Source organism: Haliotis rubra, unplaced genomic scaffold (genome assembly GCF_003918875.1).
Source record: "Haliotis rubra isolate DU_JTF1 unplaced genomic scaffold, ASM391887v1 Scf386, whole genome shotgun sequence".
Lineage (NCBI taxonomy): Eukaryota > Metazoa > Mollusca > Gastropoda > Lepetellida > Haliotidae > Haliotis > Haliotis rubra.
The window spans coordinates 108567-134411 of NW_025767064.1; the positions used below are offsets into that span (position 1 = coordinate 108567).

At 46.4% G+C, this 25845-nt stretch overlaps 1 protein-coding gene across 1 annotated transcript in view; it reads left to right on the forward strand.

The window, feature by feature from the left end:
- The window catches only part of LOC124286548 (centrosomal protein of 290 kDa-like), a 101091-nt gene that overhangs the window by 71540 nt on the left and 3706 nt on the right, over positions 1-25845 (forward strand). Inside the window, 17 exon segments of the mRNA XM_046722917.1 lie at positions 839-1060; positions 8129-8299; positions 8449-8527; positions 8530-8571; positions 8574-8653; positions 9181-9318; positions 12022-12141; positions 12812-12916; positions 14212-14340; positions 14513-14652; positions 21936-22080; positions 22640-22765; positions 23290-23433; positions 23680-23790; positions 23936-24100; positions 24466-24588; positions 24873-25094. Coding sequence (XP_046578873.1) covers positions 839-1060; positions 8129-8299; positions 8449-8527; positions 8530-8571; positions 8574-8653; positions 9181-9318; positions 12022-12141; positions 12812-12916; positions 14212-14340; positions 14513-14652; positions 21936-22080; positions 22640-22765; positions 23290-23433; positions 23680-23790; positions 23936-24100; positions 24466-24588; positions 24873-25094 — 2262 coding nt within the window.

The following is a 25845-nucleotide window of genomic DNA, read 5'->3' on the forward strand; positions in this document are numbered from 1 at the left end:
TTTCAGTATTTACTGTTCATTTTATCTTTTAACCCAGAAAACGACCCTTGTTATGTCAGCACAACACCTGTGCTGACTTGTATACCATACACTGTGCCCCCTCCTGTGACCATCCAGTCTCGGCATGGGATCCACACTGTGCCCCTTTTGACCCCATTCAGTATTTACACCATGCTCCACTGTGCCCTCTGTGGTCCTACAGTCTTTGTGCAGGTCTATGCTGTGCTTGTCCTATCTGACTATACAGTGGTGTGCCCCTTCTGTGCCCCTTCAGTCTTTACACCATGCTCCACTGTGCCCTCTGTGGGCCTACAGTCTTTGTGCAGGTCTATGCTGTGCTTGTCCTATCTGACTATACAGTGGTGTGCCCCTTCTGTGCCCCTCCAGTCTTTACACCATGCTCCACTGTGCCCTCTGTGGGCCTACAGTCTGTGTGCAGGTCTATGCTGTGCTTGTCCTATCTGACAGTGGTGTGCCCCTTCTGTGCCCCTTCAGTCTTTACACCATGCTCCACTGTGCCCTCTGTGGGCCTACAGTCTGTGTGCAGGTCTATGCTGTGCTTGTCCTGTCTGACTATACAGTGGTGTGCCCCTTCTGTGCCCTCCCCTCCAGTCTTTACACCATGCTCCACTGTGCCCTCTGTGGGCCTACAGTCTGTGTGCAGGTCTATGCTGTGCTTGTCCTGTCTGACTATACAGTGGTGTGCCCCTTCTGTGCCCCTTTAGTCTTTACACCATGCTCCACTGTGCCCTCTGTGGGCCTACAGTCTGTGTGCAGGTCTATGCTGTGCTTGTCCTGTCTGACTATACAGTGGTGTGCCCCTTCTGTGCCCCTCCAGGCCCGCATCCAGCAGAAGGAGGAGACGATACACAAGTACCAGGAGCTGCTGAACCAGGCCCGGGAGGACATGCAGGACATGAACCGACGCCACGAGCAGGAGCTGAAGGCCATGCAGCAGAAGATACACCTCAACACTGACGCCACCTTCCTCAAGTTCAAGGAGGCAGCTCAGCAGCTCATGAGCAGACAGACCACAGCCAAGGGACCGACCAGCAAACAGGTCAGCCTCCATGTTTCACCTCAACTTGATGAGTCACTGTGTGTTGACATCAGTTGAATCAGTTCAATGCATGTTATTCAACCTTGGCAAAGTTGTTTTGTATGTATGTTACCTTTGGAATTAACATTCTGAAATATGTAAACATTCATGTTAAAATATATGTTATTCTTTTTCAGAAGAAGTCCTCCTTGGGGTACATATAAGCATTAAAATGTCCATTTTAAAAGCCTACGACAGTTGTAACAATATTTCAATAAAATATTTTACCAAACAAAAAACTCGTTATGTGTGGTGAGACCACCCCTACAGGGCCCCGTAGAGGGCCCCCTACAGCCAAGAGCAGGTAACTCTGGCTGTGTACCTCGTACCTCACTTTTCATGCTGTCGTCGGCCGTGTAGGTCGTTTGCATGGTCCAAGATACGAATAAGGATGAGTGAGATAGAGTCAAATCCTGTATGTATGGTTCCTTTTTTTCGCTCGGGCGCTAGCTGGAATCTTTGTATGACTTTTTTCATTCATGATTTGTTGTAACTTTACCGGCGTGTTCGCTGTCTCCAGCCACGTGGCAGGCAAGATGGCGGACCGCGGGTTCCGTTTGCTTTCCTTCTCCTGGCTTTAGAAAAAGCCTTGTAGTCGGGTTGTGAAAGGGCTGATATTTCATTTTGTAGATTATACTTGCCTAAATTCCTCTTTTTTCAGGCTTTAGGTAAGTTTTGCTTGAGTGTTTTCGTGACGCGTTTACGTGTCGCTCACACATGTTGCTCTTTGTCACCTATGTACGCAATTACGCTTCGCTATTTTGGCTTTACGCTAGTAATTAATAGCTTTGCTGTAGCAGTTAAAATATCGCCCGGGCGTTGTATTTTGTTCTGTTTTGTTGTGTGCATATTATATTATGTATATCGTACAGTCCTTGCTATTATCATAGCGTGGTTCTGTTTTTTGCAGCCCAAGGGGTGTGTCACCTGTAGCGGCAGTTTGTCGCCTCAGGATCGCCACCTGGTTTGCTTACGTTGTTTAGCGGAGGAAGCCCATGACGAACAAGGTTGTTCTATGTGTCAGGCTTTCTCCCCCCGCACCATCAAGTCCAGACGTGCTGATTACATGTTCTACACGTCCTTACTTCAGGCGGGGGGGGACATTTGGGGTCAGGAGCCGCCTAAAGACAAAGATAAAAAAACAAAGAAAAAGAAGGCTTCGGCTTCCTCTCTTTCGGGGGATGCTCCTAAACGGGCGAAGGGTACGGGGCCTCCGGCTCCTTCACCTGCCATCCCCTCAACATCACAGGCACCTTCCCCCCCCCTCCTGTCCCTGTTTCTAACCAGCTAACAATTGATTTACTTTCTGATATATTGCAGAAGCAGATGGATTCGGTCCACACTCTCGTGGCTGACGCGATGGCTGGCCTCCGACAGGAGATTGGTGTCCGACCAGGTACGGGTGTGTGTGTCGGGTCTATGGCGGGCAGTGCTCCCAACCTCAGCTTAGGCTCTGGTGTGGGGGTTTCTGTCGGGGGTGCGTCGGCTCCGAGTTTCGTCTCGGTTGCTGGCCACCCCTCCGCTGTAGTAACTACTACCGGCCCGAGCCTTGGCTCGGGGTCTGGTCCAGTAGTTAGTAGTTTGGCAGTCCCTGTAGTTGCCGCTACTTCGCAATTGGTCCCACCGCTTGCGCCGGCTTGGCCGGGCCATTCGGTGTCTGGATCATTTTGTCTACCATTGAGGAATCCCAGCACGGGCTCTTCCTCATCACGGCACCGCGACTCAGTCTCGCAGTCTTGGGTCGGGTGTGCCGGGCAACCCGGCTCTGCTCGAGCCTTTGTCCCTCTCTGTAGACCCCTCGGATGATCCCTCAGAGCTCTCTCTGGAAACAGAGACCTCACTCATTGAGGATCGATTCGAGGAGGCTATGGAGGAGGATGAGGGTCGGGAGGAGTTGGGTACGCCTTTGGTTTCGCTCGGTGCGTCCCTGAGGCAGGTACGGGAGCGTAATGCTTCTGTCCTGCCCCAGGTAGTGGTCAGTACTGGCGCACCCGACCCTCAGGAGTTTCGCCTCCCAGGGGAGGCTTTTGCTCCCACCAAGGTGGGGACACAAGGCGCGCGATATTACCCTCAGTCTTGTCTGAAGTAATCAACCCCCTCCTCTGTGGTACCAGGTCCAGGTTCGATTTGCCAGAACTTGACCGTCGGTACCTCATGGGGGAGGCTTGCCTCTACAATCCCCCAGTGGTTGACGATTGTGTTTACGCATCCGTCGCCCTGGGGGGTTCGTCCTGGTAATTCTATGGCCAGCCAAGCAAGGTCGCCGGGCTTCCGCCGCTCACGAGCTAACGCTACAGCTTAAATCCGGGCCATCGATCCTTTGAAGAGCAATACCGCATAATGCGGTTCAATGCCTCAAAGTGACGATCCATTCGCCTACATCTCACGGTGTTGCAGAGGCAACTACTGGATGTGGGTGGGGTGGAGGAAGATGCGTCTCCCTCCACCTTGGCTAAGCAATTAACGGAGGTACAGTCACATCTGGCGCGATTCTATCAGGTCGCCGGCTTGCCAAATGATGTCGGCGGTGATGGGCCTCCATTAAGCCTGGCTTTCTCGTGGCGAGGTATTGCAAGCCTGCCACGCAACAGGCTCTGCTGCGCTGCCATTCCGGATGGGTTCTACCCTGTTCCCGGGGCAGCTACAGTAGTCGGGGGGCATGGAGGCTGTCTCAACCTTCAAGGACTCTAAGCCCTTGCTGGAACAGCCTCACACGTCTAAGCTCGCTGACCCCGGTTGTCTCCTCGCGATATCCTTCTGCGGCGGCGAAGGAATCTGTTAAATGGGCTCAGCCCTTGCAGTCGCTGAGGAGGGTAAGGGCAGAGAGGCAGGGCAAGGGCAAGGCCACGGCCCCAGGAGCCTTTTCAGAGGAAGGGGAAGTCAGCCCGGCTTCCCAGCTATAATTCCTCCGAGGCCCTTGTTGGTACCAGACCAAGCAGTCAGAGTACTGCCAAAGTCCGGTATTCAATGTCTCCTGCCACATATCCCTGTGGGTGGTCGACTTTCCTCTTCCTGTCGGAATGGGAAAAAGTCCGCGTCAATCCCTGGGTCCTGTCCACACTCAGGAAGGCCACTTGCCACAGTGGGCGAGACCCCCCTCTTCTCCGGGATCCGTTGCACTCCAGTGCCGGCTGCCCTAGAGAAGGCGGAAGTGCTCGATGCCCGAGGTCCAGTCGTTTGCTGGACAAGGCAGCCATAGAGATGGTTCCTGTGGGACAAGAAATGTTGGGTTTTACTCAACTTATTTCCTTTGTCACCAAAAGGACGGAGGGTTCAGGCCTATTCTAAACCTCAAAGGTCTGAAGCGACATGTTAGAAGGTACCGTCATTCAAGATGGAAACACTGCGCTTACGGTGATTTCGGTCTGTGGAGAAGGAGATTGGCTCACGATCAATCGATGCCACCCTCAAAGACGCGAGACTTCCATGTCCCTATGCACCCGAGTTCGGAAATACCTCAAGGTTTTCCTTCGACGGAGGTGCTATCAGTTTCGAATTACCCTTCGGCATTTCCACAGCGCCAGGGTGTTCACCAAACTCATGCTAATTCCAGCTCAGGTAGCCAGGTCACAGGGCAGGTGCTGTCACCCCGCACCTAGGCGATTGGCTCCTTAGATGCGCTTGCCACTCACTTGAGTCGAAGGCGACACTTGCTGTGATGAGTATTCTCACCAAGTTGGGCTGGATTATCAACCTCAAGAAATCAGAACTGGTTCCCACCCAGGATCTGGTGTTCTTGGGGCCGAGTTCGAGACAGCGCGAGGATATTGTCTCCCCTGTCTCGGACCGTCACCAAAGTCCAGAGAGTTGTGTTACAATTTCTCGAGAGTTCCCAGGGCCTCAGCTGGACTTGGCTCCAGTTGTTAGAGCAACATGGCGGCAGCGGTGGACATCGTTTAGCGGCCAGCTGTTGAGGATGCGACCCATTCAGCAGGCTCTAGTTCGAATGTGGGTGCAGGAGTTACTGAGTTGATTCTCCACACTCCAGGGTGGCTAATTCCTCATTTACGGTGGTGGACACTGGCAGGGAATTTATCAAGGGGCTCCCTTTGGACATCCCATCGCCAGATCTCTCAATTCAGGCGGACGCTTCCCTCACAGGGTGGGGCGTGCTGGCGCCCTGTCGGTCTCAGGCCTGTGGTCACAGAAGCGAGCGCAACTGCACATCAATGTGCTAGAATTGAGAGCAGTCAGGTTGGTGTTCAAGCGACTTGGGAGCAGGTTCAAGGCCGTGTGGTCCGTCTCGAGATGGACAACCAGGCGGCAATGACCTGCATCCTGAAGCAGGGCGATGCGGTTTCCGTCTCTTCTGCAGGAGGCATGGCAGTTTCTGCTCTGGTGCGCACCAGTTCGGACATACGGGTAATGCCTGTTTATCTCCCAGGGGCGGACAGCGTTGAGCAGATGCACTCTCTGCGAGGTATCCTGGCCCCTGCAGTGGATGCTCCATCGGGGATATTCGGGGCTATCTCCCAGTTGTTCGGGTCGTTCCAGGTGGATCTGCATTTGCATCTGGGGGACGAACCAGATTCCGGTGTTTGCTCTGCCGGATACGGATCCGAGAGCCATCGCCCAAGACGCTTCCAGCTTCGATTGGACCGGACAGGGTTCTGTGGGCATTCCCGCCGCTACCCTGATTCCCAAAGTTCCTCTTGCAGCTTGCCACCCCAACCAGCTCGACTTCTTGTGCTCCTTGCACCCCTTTGGTCGGCTCAAAGCTGGTTTCCGGTACTACTCAGGTTTCTGGCTCAGCCTCCTGTACTATTACCCTTCGGCCGGACTTACTATCCCAGAACGGGCGCCGCACTCTCAATCCAGGATTCAGTGGGTGGCCTGGCCTTCTGTCCGAATGCGCCTCCACGCTGGCGGAATTTCCTGCACCAGTTGCAGAGCACAATTCTGGCTTCAGCGGAGGGATTCGACAAACGTTCAGTATGAGGATAGATGGGCCTGTTATGCGCCACTGGTGTCGGCAGAGGGATTCTTGATCCCTTTTTCTTCTAGCTGTAATTGAAGTACTGGAGTTCTTGCAGTCTCGGTTAGAAGCCCGGTTTAGCCGCTCATTTACTATCCGGGCTACTCCACGGCAATCTCTGCCTTCCATATCCCTGCCGACGGTGCTCTCTTGGGGGCAGCACCCCTCGTACCAAAGCGCAGCTTTTAGTATGCGTGGACGTGAGAATCCGTCCGACTGTCCGGGCGGATTAGTCCCCCGTGGGACTTGGTCAATCGTTCTTGATTGGATGTCCGGTCCTCTCTTTCCGCGATCTGTCGTCTCTTTCCTCCAGCTGTTAAGTTGGAAGGCTGCCCTTCTTGTGGCGTAACGTCTGGCATGGCGGGTGGGTGGATATCCATCGCGATGTCAGGATCCTGCTCTGACTGTCTTTCACAAAGACAGAGTCAGTATTCGTTGCCAGACTCCTACCCGCCCTAAGGTATCGCAGAGAGGCCTTTCATATATCTTGGCGGCCCATCGAACTGCCAGCTTTCACTCAGCCTCCATCGTCCGTACCTCTCTTGGCGTGCTCACGCCTTAGATGTCCCGTAAGACTCTCAAGGCTTATATCAAGCGAGCGGCTGCTATCAGGAAAGATAGCAGCTGTTCTGTTGTTATAAGCGGTGGCAAGGCTGGTCTTCGGCCAACAAGCAGACCATATCTAGGTGGCTTGTCTCTGCCATTTGTTCGAAAGTTACTCTTACAAAGGATTAACCATCCCTCAGGGTTTAAAAGCTCATTCTATTAGGGCAGTGGCGACATCATCAAAGCATGCGCACTGCCCATTGAAGAGATCTGCTCAGCGGCTATCTGGAGCCGACCCGAGCACGTTCATCCGCCACTATCAGCTGGACAAACACCTCACGGGAGCGTGCTCGGTTTGGCCAGACAGTTTCACCAGTGGGCAGTGTCGTGATTCTCTAGCGAATGAGCCTTAGAAATCACGCTTTGCTTTTCTCATGGTGTAGGTGTTAATAAATTCCCCAATTTTTATCGGTGGTGGTATCACATTGGTGGTGGTTTTACTGTATGTAGCGACATTATCACCGCTACAGTCACTGTGTTCATCCCTGCACCACGCTGGTTTGGGTTGCTGAGGGATATATATTGGACTCGCCCCATACTTTCCCTCCCATTTTGATGGTTGGGGGTGGGACTTGGCGTCCGCCTTTATAAATTCCACCAATAGCCCATCGGGTTGTGGCTCCTTTCCCCGCCTTGCCAGCCCCGCCTGATTGACATCAGCGGTCAGGTGACTAGGTGAGTGTACTTTCTCTCTGTCGGCTTCGCTGTGCCTTCGACTGAACTAGGAAGGGTATGTTAGGCAGACAGAATACCACTCCCGACTCAACATCGCTGGGGAGTCTGTCTTATGCTTATATGTACCCCAAGGAGGACTTCTTCTGAAAAGAATTTTACAAACCTGGAGAGGTTATGAATTCTTTGAAGAAAAGTCCTCCTTGGGTACGCCGCCCACCTCCCCTCATTCTGTCTGACACGCTCAGCATGAAAAGTGAGGTCACGAGGTACACAGCCAGAGTTACCTGCTCTTGGCTGTAGGGGGCCCTCTACGGGGCCCTGTAGGGGTGGTCTCACCACACATAACGAGATTTTTGTTTGGTAAAATATTTTATTGAAATATTGTTACAACTGTCGTAGGCTTTTAAAATGGACATTTTAATGCTTATATGTACCCCAAGGAGGACTTTTCTTCAAAGAATTCATAACCTCTCCAGGTTTGTAAAAATTATGTTTCTGTAGTAACTACAGCTGTGCACAAGACTGGACTGTACTTCCTCTCAGTAATTCTGGGTTCAGTTCAAGAAATTGACTGTGTTAATGCATGTTAATATCATCCTTGTGGGATTCAAGGATGGAATACGTCCCCAGTACACATGCTTGTCACAAGAGAGGATAACAGCATCTGCTTGTATCAGATGGTAAGCTTGGTATTAATCGTGTTTGTGAGGTTTATATGTGCTGCAGGCTTCACTTTGTGTGTTGCCTGATACTGATGTTGGTATCTGCTTCAGCTGGCCCGCCTGACGGAGCTGGAGGACATGGTTGCCGAGCAGGAGAACTCCATCGCAGCTCTCAGTGAGAAGATGCACTTCAAGGAGGAGGAGATCATCACACTGCGAGCCAAACTGCAGCAGACGGACAGAATGCACAGCACAGACAAAGAGAGGTACACACCACAACCAGTCAACAAATTATACAAATCTTCAGATGCTTTTCATGAGGGAGTTTTTGTCAGTTTGTGGTGCTCCAAGAACTGGTAGCCCAAAAGATGTTTCAGTGTTTAGGGCCCACTCAATTATGTCTCTCCTCCATGTTTTGTCTCCAGATACAGTGAGAGATCAAAGCTGAGCTGGCCAAGAGGGACTCGAGGATCGATGACTACCGCCGCCAGCTCTGGGAACAGAAGAAGAGATGGACATCCTGAATGATGAGATTGCAGCACTGAAGGACTCCAACTCAAGGCTCCAACACAGACCATGAAGAACCTGGTAGAGAGGCTGAAGAACCAGCTGGCTCTCAAGGAGAAACAGCATCAGGTGAGTAGACCACAGACCAGCTTCTGCTATCAGCTGTCAGATGGACAATGCTGAATGGTAAACCCAATGGATACATGGAAAAACATTTAACAATAGGATAATGGACATTAGTAGCAGGCCTACCAAAGAAAACTTTCCCACTGTGCAGAAAAATGCAGAAAAGCTTCCACATTAATCGCGTGATAATGGTATTCAAGTTCTACAAAACACACTGATCCATCCTTCTGACTGTCTACTCAGGCCTACCAAAGAAAACTTTCCCACTGTGCAGAAAAACGCAGAAAAGCCCACATTAATCGTGGAAATAGCAACATAAACATAATACCTTGCTACTGAAGCAAGTAGTAGACTTCTTCTGATCTGAAATTCACGTGACTTAGACCATATAAATGTGTTATGTTTGGTGATAGGTGAAAAAGATTTTTGTTGCATTTGGAACATAAACTGGTGACTGATTCAGATTGCAGTGGCAGTGATTAAAATACTTGAACTTCTCATTTAGTTCCATAATTGTCTTCTGTTTGTAGTCGCTCAGCAAGGCCCTGACAGATTTGAGAGCAGACATGGTGACCCAGGCACAGGATAATGTCCGAGCACATGCTGAAGATGCCAGTCAGGAGAAGAACATACAGAGACTTATAGACCAGCACACCAAACAGATGGGGGTAGGTGACATACAGAGACATACAGAGACTTATAGACCAGCACACCAAGCAGATGGGGGTAGGTGACATACAGAGACATACAGAGACTTATAGACCAGCACACCAAACAGATGGGGGTAGGTGACATACAGAGACATACAGAGACTTATAGACCAGCACACCAAGCAGATGGGGGTAGGTGACATACACAGACTTATAGACCAGTACACCAAGCAGATGGGGGTAGGTGACATACAGAGACGTATAGACCAGTACACCAAGCAGATGGGGGTAGGTGACATACAGAGACTTATAGACCAGCACACCAAGCAGATGGGGGTAGGTGACATACAGAGACTTTATAGACCAGCACACCAAGCAGATGGGGTAGGTGACATACAGAGACTTATAGACCAGCACACCAAGCAGATGGGGGTAGGTGACATATAGAGACTTATAGACCAGCACACCAAGCAGATGGGGGTGGGTGACATACAGAGACTTATAGACCAGCACACCAAGCAGATGGGGGTAGGTGACATACAGAGACTTATAGACCAGTACACCAAGCAGATATAGACCAGTACACCAAGCAGATGGGGGTAGGTGACATACAGAGGCGTATAGACCAGCACACCAAGCAGATGGGGGTGGGTGACATACAGAGACTTATAGACCAGCACACCAAGTAGATGGGGGTAGGTGACATACAGAGACTTATAGACCAGCACACCAAGCAGATGGGGTAGGTGACATACAGAGACTTATAGACCAGCACACCAAGCAGATGGGGTAGGTGACATACAGAGACTTATAGACCAGCACACCAAGCAGATGGGGGTAGGTGACATACAGAGACTTATAGACCAGCACACCAAGCAGATGGGGTAGGTGACATACAGAGACTTATAGACCAGCACACCAAGCAGATGGGGGTAGGTGACATACAGAGACTTATAGACCAGCACACCAAGCAGATGGGGGTGGGTGACATACAAGAGACTTATAGACCAGCACACCAAGCAGATGGGGGTAGGTGACATACAGAGACTTATAGACCAGCACACCAAGCAGATGGGGTAGGTGACATACAGAGACTTATAGACCAGCACACCAAGCAGATGGGGGTAGGTGACATACAGAGACTTATAGACCAGCACACCAAGCAGATGGGGGTAGGTGACATACAGAGACTTATAGACCAGCACACCAAGCAGATGGGGGGTAGGTGACATACAGAGACTTATAGACCAGCACAGCAAGCAGATGGGGTAGGTGACATACAGAGACTTATAGACCAGTACACCAAGCAGATGGGGGTAGGTGACATACAGAGACTTATAGACCAGCACACCAAGTAGATGGGGTAGGTGACATACAGAGACTTATAGACCAGCACACCAAGCAGATGGGGTAGGTGACATACAGAGACTTATAGACCAGCACACCAAGTAGATGGGGGTAGGTGACATACAGAGACTTATAGACCAGCACACCAAGCAGATGGGGTAGGTGACATACAGAGACTTATAGACCAGCACACCAAGTAGATGGGGGTAGGTGACATACAGAGACTTATAGACCAGCACACCAAGCAGATGGGGGTAGGTGACATACAGGAGACTTATAGACCAGCACACCAAGCAGATGGGGGTAGGTGACATACAGAGACTTATAGACCAGCACACCAAGCAGATGGGGGTAGGTGACATACAGAGACTTATAGACCAGCACACCAAGCAGATGGGGGTAGGTGACATACAGAGACTTATAGACCAGCACACCAAGCAGATGGGGGTAGGTGACATACAGAGACTTATAGACCAGCACACCAAGTAGATGGGGGTAGGTGACATACAGAGACTTATAGACCAGCACACCAAGCAGATGGGGGTAGGTGACATACAGAGACTTATAGACCAGCACACCAAGCAGATGGGGGTAGGTGACATACAGAGACTTATAGACCAGCACACCAAGCAGATGGGGGTAGGTGACATACAGAGACTTATAGACCAGCACACCAAGCAGATGGGGGTAGGTGACATACAGAGACTTATAGACCAGCACACCAAGCAGATGGGGGTAGGTGACATACAGAGACTTATAGACCAGCACACCAAGCAGATGGGGGTAGGTGACATACAGAGACTTATAGACCAGCACACCAAGCAGATGGGGGTAGGTGACATATAGAGACATACAGAGACTTATAGACCAGCACACCAAGTAGATGGAGGTAGGTGACAGGGGCGGAGATACTTTTTAGAAAGGGGGTACACACATTGAGAAAGGAGGTGCACACTTCATTACACCAGTATCAATTGTATTTAACAAACACACACAAAAGCAGAGTGTGTAGGTGACATACCCTGACCCTGCAGACCCTCCCTCTGTATCCGCCTATGGGTGACAAACTGACCAGCCCTACCCTACATAGGTCATAATCCAAATACTCACTACAGCCTCATACATCTTGCAATGTGTAACAATCAAGGTAGAAGCTAATACTGGGAAACAATCCCTTGCAAGCCCATTACAGACTGAAAAGATCACGATGAGTAGTGGGAAATAGCTTCACTCTCAGATTGTGGTACATTTGTTTTAGTGTGACCTATTTACCCTACAGGCTGTTGAGGTATGTAGACGAATCTATGACAGTGTCATGGCACCCCACATTGTCCCTCTGTGTGAGGTACAGTGTGGATTGATTGTGTGTTACAGGAGCAGATCGAGGACCTCCAGCTGCAGATGGAGAGACAGAAGAAGGAGATCAAGAAGAGGAAGGAGAACGAGCACACGCTGCACACAGACCTGGAGGACGTGCGGAAGAGTTCTGTGAGTGTCTTCACTCTAACTCATCTTTATATGCTACATAGTCATTAATCTGACTCATAAGACAATAAAACCTAACAATAGTCTCTGATAGTGAGGTGGTCCATACACATCACATCCTCCCTCTCTCTCTCTCTCTCTCTCTCTCTCTCTCTCTCTCCTCCTACAATCATAAACATTGACAATGGACGCAACGGAATTTAGTAGCGTGTCCACAGGGGTGCAGAAAAAGTCCAAATACTTTTTGTATAAATTCCAATCAAGTAACAATAAGTTATCACTGAGTTATGGTATCATTTGCAATTTGATTACTGTAACAATTTAAGTGATAATATGATAACAGTATTAACAATAATATGTAAGTGTCTGGGACCCCCATTTTGTTGTCCCGGACCCCTGAAAATTAAGAGTATGAGTCCAAGGGACCCTGAAATACAGGACTCAAGGTATATCCCTACATCAATCACTCTAGTACATTCACTTGAGAGTTGGAATAGTATCCAGTCACTGGGGATACATGACATACATGGTGTTCCTAAAGTGCTGTAACTGTAAAGTGCTGTAACATGGTGTGTTCCGATGCCATGATAGCATGCTGTGTTTGTAAGTCTGTTGTGTTAAACCACTGTCCTGACATGGTGTGTTCTGACATTGCTGATGTTTTCTGTGCTCAGCCCAGAAAGAACGGAGCTGCAACAAATACAAGCGGGAGAAGGATAGGCTGGAACATGAGGTGGATGAGCTGGAGAAGAAGGTGGAGAGGATGAACACCATGAGAACACAGGTGGGTGGGATGGTGAGCTTGAACACCATGAGAACAGTGGGTGAGATGGTGAGCTTGAACACCAAGAGAACAGTGGGTGGGATGGTGAGCTTGAACACCATGAGAACACAGGTGGGTAGGATGGTGAGCTTGAACACCATGAGAACACAGGTGGGTGGGATGGTGAGCTTGAACACCATGAGAACACAGGTGGGTGAGAGATGGTGAGCAGGTGGGTGAGATGGTGAACAACACCATGAGAAACACAGTGGGTGGTGGGAGTGGGTGGGATGGTGAGAGAACACCATGAGAACACCATGAGCTTGAACACCCTGAGAACACAGGTGGGTGGGATGGTGAGCTTGAACACCATGAGAACAGTGGGTGAGATGGTGAGCTTGAACACCATCAGAACAGTGGGTGGGATGGTGAGCTTGAACACCATGAGAACACAGGTAGGTAGGATTGTGAGTTTGAACACCATGAGAACACATGGTGAGGAACACCATGATGAGAACAGTGGGTGGGATGGTGAGGCTTGAACACCATGAGAACACAGGTGGGTGGGGATGGTGAGCTTGAACACCATGAGAACACAGGTAGGTAGGATGGTGAGAACACCATGAGAACACAGGTGGGTGGGATGGTGAGCTTGAACACCATGAGAACACAGGTGGGTGGGATGGTGAGCTTGAACACCATGAGAACACAGGTGGGTGGGATGGTGAGCTTGAACACCATGAGAACACAGGTGGGTGGGATGGTGAGCTTGAACACCATGAGAACACAGGTGGGTAGGATGGTGAGTTTGAACACCATGAGAACACAGGTGGGTGGTATGGTGAGTTTGAACACCATGAGAACACAGGTGGGTGGGATGGTGAGTATAAACACCATGAGAACACAGGTGGGTGGGATGGTGAGCTTGAACACCCTGAGAACACAGGTTGATGGGATGGTGAGCTTGAACACCATGACAACTCAGGTGGAAGGCATGGTGAGCTTGAGCACCATGAGAACACAGGTGGGTGGCATGGTGAGCTTGCATTCCAAGAGAGCACAGGTGGGTGGCATGGTGAGCTTGCATGCCAAGAGAGCACAGGTGGATGGGATGAAGAACAGTAGGAACACACCTTGACCTTGGTTAGGGGAGCAGGTAAATCCTCTAACAAGTTGATGATACCACAAGATGATGTAGATTGTATGAATCAGTCAATCTTAGAGGCCTTTTTATAGGACAATCTGATGGGAGAGTTATCTGGTAGGATATGTCTGGTATGGTCACAATGCATTGAAATCCGGATGTTATCTTACAGAGAGCTGGAGAGTTTGAGAAGCAACAAGAACTGGATGAACATCGTCGCCGAGTACGTCTGCTAGAGGATGAATTGAAGAAGCGCCAGACAGCTGAAAAGCCATATGAACAAAAAGAAGATCGTGCCAAGGTAAAACTTTTTCTAGACTACATGACTCAAGGTGTAATGCTGAGTGAGCTTTAGGACATGACTGGCAAAGTATTTAGCAGTAGAGGTATGAATATGCTTTTGAGCTATAAAGTAAGAACTATAGTGTTTAGTCTCATTGTTCTAAAATGGTTTTGATTCTTCCTCCTTGCAGACAGAGGAAGTTTCTCGGTGGGAGGAGAGCAAGAAGTGGCAGAGGACAGTGGAGAAGATGAAAGTGAAGATTAGGGAGAAGGATGCAGAGCTCGACAAGATAAAGAAGGCCAATGACCTGTCAAAGGTGGCGCTAGAAAGGTAGGACATTACACAAGGCTTTTCTGTAGGACATTTGATGAGTACTTTTATTTTACATGACTTAGATTGGTGCTGGACAACAGTGGACAGGGTGGTACTCTGGCACATTACCTAGGGTGATGCTGGACTGACTGACTGACTGTGATTGGTTTTACGCCGCTTTAAGCAATATTCCAGCAACATCACGGCGGGGGACACCAGAAATGGGCTTCACACATTTTACCCATATGGGGATTCGAACCCGGGTCTTCGGCATGACGAGCCAACGCTTTAACCACTAGGCTAGGGTGATGCTGGAAGACTTTGGACATTAGACAGGTTGGTGCAGTAGTACATAAAACAGGGTGGTGGTGCAGGCCAGTAAACAGGATGGTGCTGTCGGACATTACACAGGATGATGATGTAGGACATTACACAGGATGATGATGTAGGACATTACACAGGGTGGTGATGTAGGACATTACACAGGATGGTGATGTAGGACATTACACAGGGTGGTGATGTAGGACATTACACAGGGTGGTGATGTAGGACATTACACACAGGGTATGTGATGTGGGACATGTACACAGGGTGTGTAGGACATTACACAGGGTGGTGTAGGACATGTGGTGACATTATTACACAGGGACATTACACAGAGTGGTGTGTGTAGGACATTACACAGGTGGTGTAGGATGTAGTGACATTACACAGTAGGGTGGTGGTGTAGGACATTACACAGGGTGGTGGTGTGGTGGTGGTGGTAGGACATTACACAGGGGTGGTGGTGTAGGACATGTACACAGGTGGTGGTGTAGGACATTACACACAGGGTGGTGGTGTAGGACATTACACAGGATGGTGGTGTAGGACATTACACAGGACATTACACAGGGTGGTGGTGTAGGACATTACACAGGGTGTGGTGGTGTAGGACATTACACAGGTGGTGGTGGTGTAGGACATTACACACAGTAGGACATGGTGGTGTGTAGGACATTACACAGGTGGTGGTGGTGTAGGACATTACACAGTGGTGTGGGTGGTGGTGTAGGACATTACACAGAGGTGGTGGTGGGACATTACACAGGGTGGTGGTGTAGGACATTGTAGGACACAGGGTGGTGGTGTAGGACATTACAGGGTGGTGGTGGTGGTAGGACATTGTGGTGGAGGACATTACACAGGGTGGTGATGTAGGACATTACACAGGGTGGTGGTGTAGGACATTACACAGGGTGGTGGTGTAGGACATTACACAGGGTGGTGGTGTAGGACATTACACAGGGTGGTGGTGTAGGACATTACACAGGGTGGTGGTGTAGGACATTACACAGGTGGTGGTGTAGGACATTACACAGTGGTGGTGGGTGGTGTGTATGTAGGACATTACACAGGGTGGTGGTGTAGGACATTACACAGAGTGGTGGTGTAGGACATTACACAGGGTGGTGGTGTAGGACATTACACAGGATGGTGGTGTAGGACATTACACAGGTGGTGGTGTAGGACATTACACAGAGGTGGTGGTGTAGGACATTACACAGGTGGTGGACATTACACAGGGTGGTGGTGTAGGACATTACACAGGTGGTGGTGGTGTGGGACATTACACAGAGTGGTGGTGTGGGACATTACACAGGAGTGGTGGTGTAGGACATTTAGGATGGTGGTGTAGGACATTACACAGACAGAGGGTGGTGGTGTAGGACATTACACAGGGTGGTGGTGTAGGACATTACACACAGGACATTACACACAGAGTGGTGGGTAGGTAGGATGGTGGTGGTGGTGTAAAGTGTAGGACATTACACAGAGTGGTGGTGTAGGACATCACACAGAGTGGTGGTGTAGGACATTACAGGGTGGTGGTTTAGGACATTACATGGTGGTGGTGTAGGACATTACAGGATGGTGGTGGGTGGTAGTTTAGGACATTACACAGGATGGTGGTGTAGGACATTACACAGGGCAGTGTTCATTTTAGCCTTTCTGAAAACATGGAAAGTATTGTGCTTAATGACAAGCATGCTGTAAATAGTGTACTGTATATCGTTCATGGTTAAGTTCAGAACTTTTCTGTTATCACGTGTATTATTGCCTTTTGGTTTATTTGTGAAACGATTGTATACACTTCTTAACCTTGCTTTTATATATTGGCATCCATTTTTATGGGGAAAAGATAGTTATTTTAGAAAATTGGTTTAGCCAGATTGCTGGTATGGCATTGTGCAAAGTGTATGACAAATTGACAATAGCCTATATTCTAGTCTGCACACCTCTTGATTCATATTTTCTGTGTCATAACCAGTTGGTGATCAGGGTGATGTCATTGACTGAGATATTACCATTATACAACGGAGGATGTAGACAAAGGATCGTTATGCAAATCGAAATAGTGTTACACATTTAAGGCTATTTTCTCAGTGAAACTAAACCACTCTATCAAAGATGTTTAATTAAATGTGTAGACTTGTCAAAAATAAAAGAGCTAAAAAATATGTATAATATATTGAATGGACTGTGCAAGATGTGACGAATCGTCAAGATGTGACAGATAGTCACATCTCTCTGGCCTGTGGCAGAGGTACTATGCTGGTCACATGGAACTCTGGGTAGGAGAGTGCCACTCAACTGCTACAAGCCATTTTGTCCTTTGTCACATGATCAGCAAGTGGTGAAGGAAATCCAACATTACCTGGGTCATTTGTGCATTGTTACATCAGGAGCTATATGCAGGTATGAATGAAGACAAGAGGATTATATGTGAAGGAACAAAACCTCCTCCTCGGTTTTGATCCAACTTATGAACCAACCGAATACATACTTTAGATATAATTTTGATATTTGGTATTTACTCTTGAAATCAACTGGGATCCGACTGGCAGCCGATACCTTGCCTTGCACGGTCAATGCTCATGCTCTGCACATGCTACCTGTGTCCTGCACGTGTGCTGCCCAGCCTACCTAGTCAGGGAGCTAGAGGCATGTTGAAGGCATTTGGACCCATGACATTCTTTGCAATATTCAGAGTATGCATTCTGCACAGAGGTCAGCGATATGAAGGAAACCTGGTGGGCATACTAATTCGATTGATGTAGATGCTCATTGAACCAAGCTATATTTTTCTTGCATTTTCTTCATAAATCAATTGACTATAAAAAAACATGTTCTTAGAAAAGAAAGAGGATATTTTTTGTATGACAATTTATGATGTTTTGGTCCAATTTACTTCTAATATCATTCACACAAATTTCATATATATATCATTGTAAAGCTCTTTATTGTTGTCTTTCATTTGTATACAACATGATTATGTACAATTTATGACAATTTATGAGGCTAAACCATTTCTTTGGGTGGCGCCATTAGAAATCAATTTTAGTATGTCTTAAGCTACCTCTGTGCCAAATTTGGTGCTTTTGGAAGAATCTGAACCAAAATATCCCTATGCCCCCTGACTATACCCATCTTGTGAGGAACACATGGTTCATACTGACAAACAATCTCACTCATCACAGCGATCCTTGGTAACCTAGTAAAACTGCCAAGCTAATAATCGAAGGGTTGCAGGTTCAAAACCTGGCATCAGCAATGTATTGGAAGTTTTCAATAATGTGATATTTTACAATCTTATTCAGTAATAGCAAGACAAAGTTACATCAATCTTCAAAACGAGTAAAAATCATTCAAAGTCAAGGGCTATTCCTCAGAAAATCCACAGACTGGGGGCAGTTCTGTGATAGAAATTCCCAGGAGTTTCTTGGAGAATAAACCCATATGAAACTGGCTGTAGAGGTTTACTTGTTTGCCCAAAAGGAGAACCTGGTGAGACAGTAGAGTGAGTGGCGTCACTGGAAGTTTCTAAGTGTTACAGTACCTGGCTTGTCAGTTTATGGGACTTTAACAGAAGCAATTGTTATCATAAACTATATGCTGTGTTTTGAGATTAAGGACCTATGCTACAAATCGGATTCATTAATCTGTATAAGTGTGTAATGATAGATTCACATATAGTTGAGTAGAAACTCCAGTATTTACTTGAAGGAAGTAATTAAAACTAAACATTCCCATTGCAATCATGAGCACAGAGATGACACAGGTTTTAATTTCAAGATCTTAAGGAAGAAAATCTAAAGAAGTATATGTGATATGGTTTCAAGTTCTAAACTCTGGACATGTTTCCAATCAGAGACAAACACTTGACTCCAACTACCACAACAAACTTAATTGATATATCTTTTGAAGATGGGCTTTCAATGATCAATACTTTCACAAGCCAAATACCAATTAATATTCTTTAAATCCTGTTCTTTGTCTCTATCTGTAACAAAAATTCTTTAGTGATATTGTCACTATTGTGTTGTGCTGTTCAACAAAAGCTAGCCCTGCGCTGACTTTTCTGAAATTGACTATAGTGTATGAGGTTGTTGTGACATGTCCAGACATGTGAGTGAGTTGTACATAGCTGTCAGTCACTCACAGACAGGTGCTTGTTGTGTCAACAATGCTACACACTGCTCAGTGATCAGTTGATAGGCATAGGGACATGGACTGGACTGGGGACTAGCTGTGAAAACAGGGCACCGGCTGATTTGTATGTATATGCCTTGACATGTCAGTCTGTATGTAGTAAACGTCCATATGACATAGGCAGCCAGTACATGTATGCATTGACAGAATTTAAGTGTATGACTGAAAGAAATATCATTGACAGTTACAATTACTCCTAATTCAAACATGGACTGACAGTGAAATTGACTTTGTTTGTGTCTGCATTTCAATACTCTTTAATGCTTTAGGTCTTTGATATGTTTGTAGACATTGCAAAAACATGAAGATATATCACTTTAATTGATAACAACTTCTTAATTGTTTGTGTGGAGGTTAAGGTTACGTCTTGCCCAGTCATGGTTTCCTTTGATCTGTTTGTTGTTGCAACTTGAGACACCTATGTGATGTTATTGATTTATGAGAAACAGTCTGATTGGAAATGAAATATTGATTAGTGGGTGCATTAGGTAGTGACATGTGTTGACTCTGTTTCTGTAATACAGTACATCTTGGACTGACTGTAATGGAAATCTGTACATAGAATGAAGGAGGTTGAGAAATGGTGTTAAATGGAATTGGACACTCCAGAAATATCTCCACTTTTCACCATTACTATTGGTTACATGGCTTTACACCTGGCAACATGAATGTCATGTTCATGTTAGATTTAGTTTGATTACTGTTTATCAGAACTGCCTCCTCAGTGGGTGTTTCTCTGCATTCTCCTAACCAGGCAATGTGCATTCTTTATTAGTCATGAAAGCATTCAGTGTCATCCATAATCCTAAGAGGTATTGTTTAATTAGTAATATCTTATACCAGTTGAATGTCTGTACAAATGGAGAGTTTTAATTTATCTGTCTTTTGTTCCAAGGTCTGTTAAGTTTCTAAATTTTAATTTTGTAAAGAAGATGATACTCCAATGTTCTAAAATCGTCTACAGTCCTGCTCTAGGTGGGGATTCAAACCTGTGATTTGATTAAACTCTTCACTGACAAGGAAAAGGATTTGGTACAGATTTTCACAAACTGTTGTCCAGTCTAAGATCCATTGGAAACTAAAATGTTGCTGTAGATTACATTTTTCCTGACATACAGTAGACTATAGTTATAATGAAGTGACAGTTTTAGTTATAACTGTAGTTTTTTACTCATTTTTACTGAGGTATAAAGCAAATGATGGGTACAAAAAAAGTTTGTTAAATCCATCAGTTGGTAACAAGCATGTTTGGTATAAATGTAGTTTACTGCACGTGCACTGAACACTTCCTGTCTATTGTACATCTGTTTGTATGTATGCAGCGTTCGAAATACCGGCCTGCCCGACCGCCCGGGACGGGTTATTTTCAACACGGACTGCCAGATTCTCAGACTCACTTGACCGACGGTTGGGTTGAAATTTAGACATGTATATGACGATATTCATGATATTTCAGGATAATAAATCATTATCAATTCACTTGTAAAAATAAATGATGAATTTCAATTGGATGATAAACTACATCGCTTGTCAAACCTAAATAATATGCGGACCGGTAAGTTTTGGTCAGGATTTACAGTTTTACATCTAACCAGCCCTGTGGTCTGGCTGGAATGTTGGGGAAATTCATACCCTGATATATGAACTGATGGTTCAGGATATGTTGAAATGTTTTAACTGATCCTGTCATTGTGAAGAACATGCCATCTGTTTGAATGATGTGATGCTCACAATCCACAACTCACAATTACATAGCGACAGTTCAGACTAGTGGTGTTCCGATTAATTGAAATAATCGAAGATTGGTCGCAATGACCAAACAACCAAGCAATCGATCACATTTTCTCATAATCGAACATAAACTACTTTTTTAGTTTTGAAATACTTGACAATGGAACATATCATTGAAGTTGTCAGTGCCTGAAAATGTGTTTAATTCATAGAGAAATCACTTCACTAACTGAAAAGCTATGACTGAATATTTCTTGAAGACTCCAGAAAGTTTATGTTCATGATATATAAGTCATCACTTTAAAGTAGCAAGTTGCATCATGTTATACATATCTGCAATAACAACCTGGATAGGAAAATCTGAAAAATGACGGTAACCAATTTTTTTCGATGATTGTTTGTTGGTAATGAAGCAATCATCAATTGTGAGATTTCAACCAATTCCCAACACTAGTTCAGACTTGGGTCGATGGTTTATTCTCATAAAGTCACCAACTTGGTAAAACGCTAATCCCTACTGGGTGACTTCGTGCGAATTTCGCTAAATAGTCACGGTCACGGTCATATGGCAATCCTTGGTCGTACACTTCCATACTAAGGTTTCATCATGTTTCCTTTTGTTGACTCTGTACATGAAACCACCCGAACAAAGATATCTGCCGCCTCTCGAAGATGGGATGAACTTTTGCATTTGCCATGGTAGGACTTAATGACGAAAGTGGTCCGGACCATCTATTTATATTTGTCATAAAATTGTTGAACAGAGTTCACTAATAAATGTCATGTTATTTACAGTTAACCGTTCAGCTCATTAGCGCCTCTAGCTCGAGTGCCCAACTGACTAATCCGTTAATCCCTAATCCGTTAATCCTGATTGGATTAGAAACTTCAAAGCAAAATCGCCAGTGACTTAGTGCGAATAGTGTTCCCCCTACTGGTGACTTCATGAGAAGACACCGGGTCGATATGAGTAGATTGAGTCTAACAGATTGTCTCCAGCACACATTCATGATTGACCATGTTTCTGTCTCCCACAGAGCTAACCGCGAGAAAGAGAGCATAGAGGCCAGGTCCCGTGCCATTGCCCGCACCACCGTGTCACATGTGAGTGCAGCGCCCCCTGGAAAGGCCGGACATGACTCAGAGGAGTTGAAGAACAAAAACTACATGCTGCAGGAGGAGGTAACTCTTGTAACACTCAAATTACATAGCAGTGATAAGAGTGAATGTGGGAAGACCATATTGGATAAGAGAAACAGATATTGAATCTTTAAGGATTGCATTTGACAGTGTTTGAACATTGTGCTCCGGTTGTCCTCCTTATGATGCTAGATGTTGAATGTCGTATGTGTCCAACAGATAGCTGGTATGTGTTGAATGTTGTACGTGTCCAACAGATCGCTGCTAGATTTGAACAGATAGCTCAGGGGTGGAAATAACTTTAACATTGATAGTGTACTCCGGTACAGTGGCACATGTAAAATCACTTGCCCTGATAATTTTTCCACTATACCGGCCGTTTTCTTGTTGATTTTTTAAATAAACAACATAATTAATATTGGAAAGTCAACTGGACACCGGTACAGTATGATATACAAATTTGCTTGCCCAACAGAAAAAAACACTGGACTCGGGCATCGGGCAATGGGTTATTTCCACCCCTGTAGCTGCCATGTTGAATTGTTTTATCCGTCCACCAGATAGCCACAGGGTGTTGAATGTTGTTGCATATGTCCACCAGGTGGCCAACCTCCGGCGCCAGCTGGTGATGGACCGGGACACATCCTACAAGGAGACTCAGCTCCGCAACCAGCAGCTCAGTGAGCAGGTGGATCAGCTGGAGAGAGCCCTGGCTCATTGTTCCACAGTATGTCCAGCCTCAGAAAAACAATAAACTATTTGGTTAACAGTTAAGGCAGGGTTTTTTATGTAGAAAGTGGTTAAATTAGGATGCTTCATGAAGTCAGATGGCTCAAAAACATCCAGGTTAATAAGATATCCATGTGTATAAAAAGTCATTCTAGCAAAAACATCTCACTCCCTCTGGTACCCTACACCATCAGGGTGGTGGGGTAGCCTAGTGGTTAAAGTGTTTGCTCGTCACGCTGAAGACCCGGGTTCGATTCCCCACATGGGTACAATGTGTGAAGCCCATTTCTGGTGTCCCTGTGGTGATAAAGCTGGAATATTGCTAAAAGCAGTGTAAAACTAAACTCACTCACTCACTCTCACTCACTCACTCTCACTCACTCACTCACTCAACTATACCTTCATTAAGCTGTAATACTACATGTACTCTAAGCAAGTTAATAGAACATAGTCTAGTGAACAACCTAAGGATGAACAACCTACACCTTGCATAATTTGTCAAACCTGTGTCTCTGCCTCCAGAGTGGCGGAGTGACAACCATCGAGTACCAAAAGTTGTTTGAGAAGAACCAGGACCTCCAGCGCCAGGTCCTGAAGCTGTCGGAGGAGAATATCGAACTCCGCTTCGAAGCAGAACAGGCTCGGAAAGACCTGCCCAGGATGAAGGTAGTTTGAAATATCTGTGTAATCTGTTGTGGGGAATCCTGTCGGGAATCTCTTGTCATACATTATCTCAATAATAGGGATCAGGTGAACATGCTGTCATGTACTTGGTTATGATCTAATTTCAATTTTTTGCTTGGATTGCGGATTTCCTTTCCCAGCTATGAGTGAGATTTTCATTCTAATTTTTTCGAAAATCTTCCTCAGTTAATACTTGTTTTTAATCCCTATATTGTGTGGCATCTGCAGGATCGTATCAAGGACCTGCAGCGATATGCAGATGCCCTGAAGATGGAGAATGCCCAGCTGAGTGGCGACACCGCCAGATCCCTTGGGTCCTCCAACACCAGCATCAGGAGGGTGAGCATTGGAAATCTGAAATGTTTTGTTGATGTTGGGTGTAAAGTTGGTTATGCTGATGCGAGGGTGTAAAGTTGGTTATGGTTATATTGATTGTAAAAATGGTTATATTGATGTTGATATTAAGTTGGTTATGCTAATGTAGATTGGTGAGAGTGGCAAGAGTAACCGGGAACTTGAGAAGACGATTGCTCTGCTGAAGAGAGTAGTTGAGAGACTACAGATGGAGAACGAGCAGCTGAAGAGGGCTCCAGGCTACAGCGCCACAGACCAGGCGGCCATGTTTAAACTGGAGAATGAGGCACTCAAGGTGAAGGACATGACTGTGTTGAATACAGCCGACTAGCAGTCAATAGTTAGTCATGTTGAGCCTTAAGTTTTATGTCATAAGGGAATTAATTATAGGTAAGAGTGATTTGGGTGCATGCAGTTTGCCAGCCTCATCCTTTCATTATGGAAGACATGAGTGTCTATTATGTAACTTAAATGTATTGTAAATATAAGGTTTGGGGAGATATTTTTCTTATGCAAGAACTGTGTGAATTAAAAGATTTTTTGTGCATAATGATTTTTGATTAAAATTTTTAATGACTTTTAGGAATCATAGTATGAATTGTCAGTGGTTCTGGTCAAATTAAGGATTATAGTATAGAATCTGTGTGATTGATGCTACAGAAACAACTGGATGAGCTGCGTGAGACAATGGGAGCCACGCTGAGCGACCGCTACACCACCCAGCAGAAGGGCACTGCCAGGCTGATGAATGACTATGAGAAGATGAGGAAGGAGCTGATGAAGGTGAGCTACAGTAGCTACACAACCTGTGTGGAGATTCTAGTTTGTCAAAGAACTCATTCTGGAACTGTAGCCAAATGCATGTTGTGAAGAACACAATTTATGTTAATACAGTTGTCCACTGGCGGGATGGCTTTCTTGAAGTGACTTAAATTTCACTCATAACAAGATTAATTAGATGAAAAGTTAGAAATTGAGCAAAAATAGACCTAAAGAACATTTCAACTTTTGAAAATTTGGGAATCCAGAATACACCCCACCCAATCTTCTTGTAAATATTGTTGTAGGAGAAGGAGACATCAGAGAAGCTGCGTGTACAGCTGCGGTCGACAGAGTTACAGTCTGACCACCACCACAAGGAGCTGACCGACACTCGAACCAAGCTGGAGATCGAGGAGGCCAAACGCCCCAATGCCATGTCCAGCGACACCAAGGGCTGGAAGTCAGCCGTTGTCACTCGCATGTATGAGGAGAAGATCAAGGGTCTGGAGCAGGACCTGGAGAAGAAGGTGTGTTGGTGGAGGAAGAGCGTTAGGAGAAATGTGTGGTTGAAATAATGGATGGTGGCATGAAAGGGTGATGAGAAGTGGGGTATAGAGAATACAGATGGTTTGTAGAAATTGACTTGGGGAGGAATGGTTTGTGGACGAAAGGTTTTATAGGAGGAAGAATGGAAGGGGTAACATGAAGAAGAGGAGAAATGTTCAGAAAGGAGTGATGAAAAGATGTGTTGTGGGAGGAAGGTTCATGGAAGAAGTGGATGGAGGAAAGACAGATGGTGAGGTGAATTTGGGTTTAATGTCGTTCTCGAGAATATTTCGCTCATATGACGAACGTGCATGCGTGTGTATGTGTATGTGCGGCTGCTTGTACTAGCCCAGACTTAAGCTGGTTTTATAGTGCTAGCCCACTGAGATACCATGCCGCAGTGAAGAATGAATACCCCTCTCAGACACATTATACTGACTCGAGCCGACCAGTCCTTGTTGTACCCATTAATGCCGAGCGCCAGGCAGGGACCAACAAGTACCATATTTTAACGTCTTTTGGTATGACGCGGTCGGGGATCGAACCCGCGACCTTCCGCTCTCCGGGCGGACGCTCTAACCACTACACCACGGAGGCAGTCAAAGACAGATGGTGATGGGAAGACATGATGGACTGGAGATGATGGTACAGACTGTAAGGGTGTGAAGAAGAATGGTTGAGAGAAGAACAATAGTATGGAAGAATGTGTGGTTATGAGTTAAAAGATGTTGT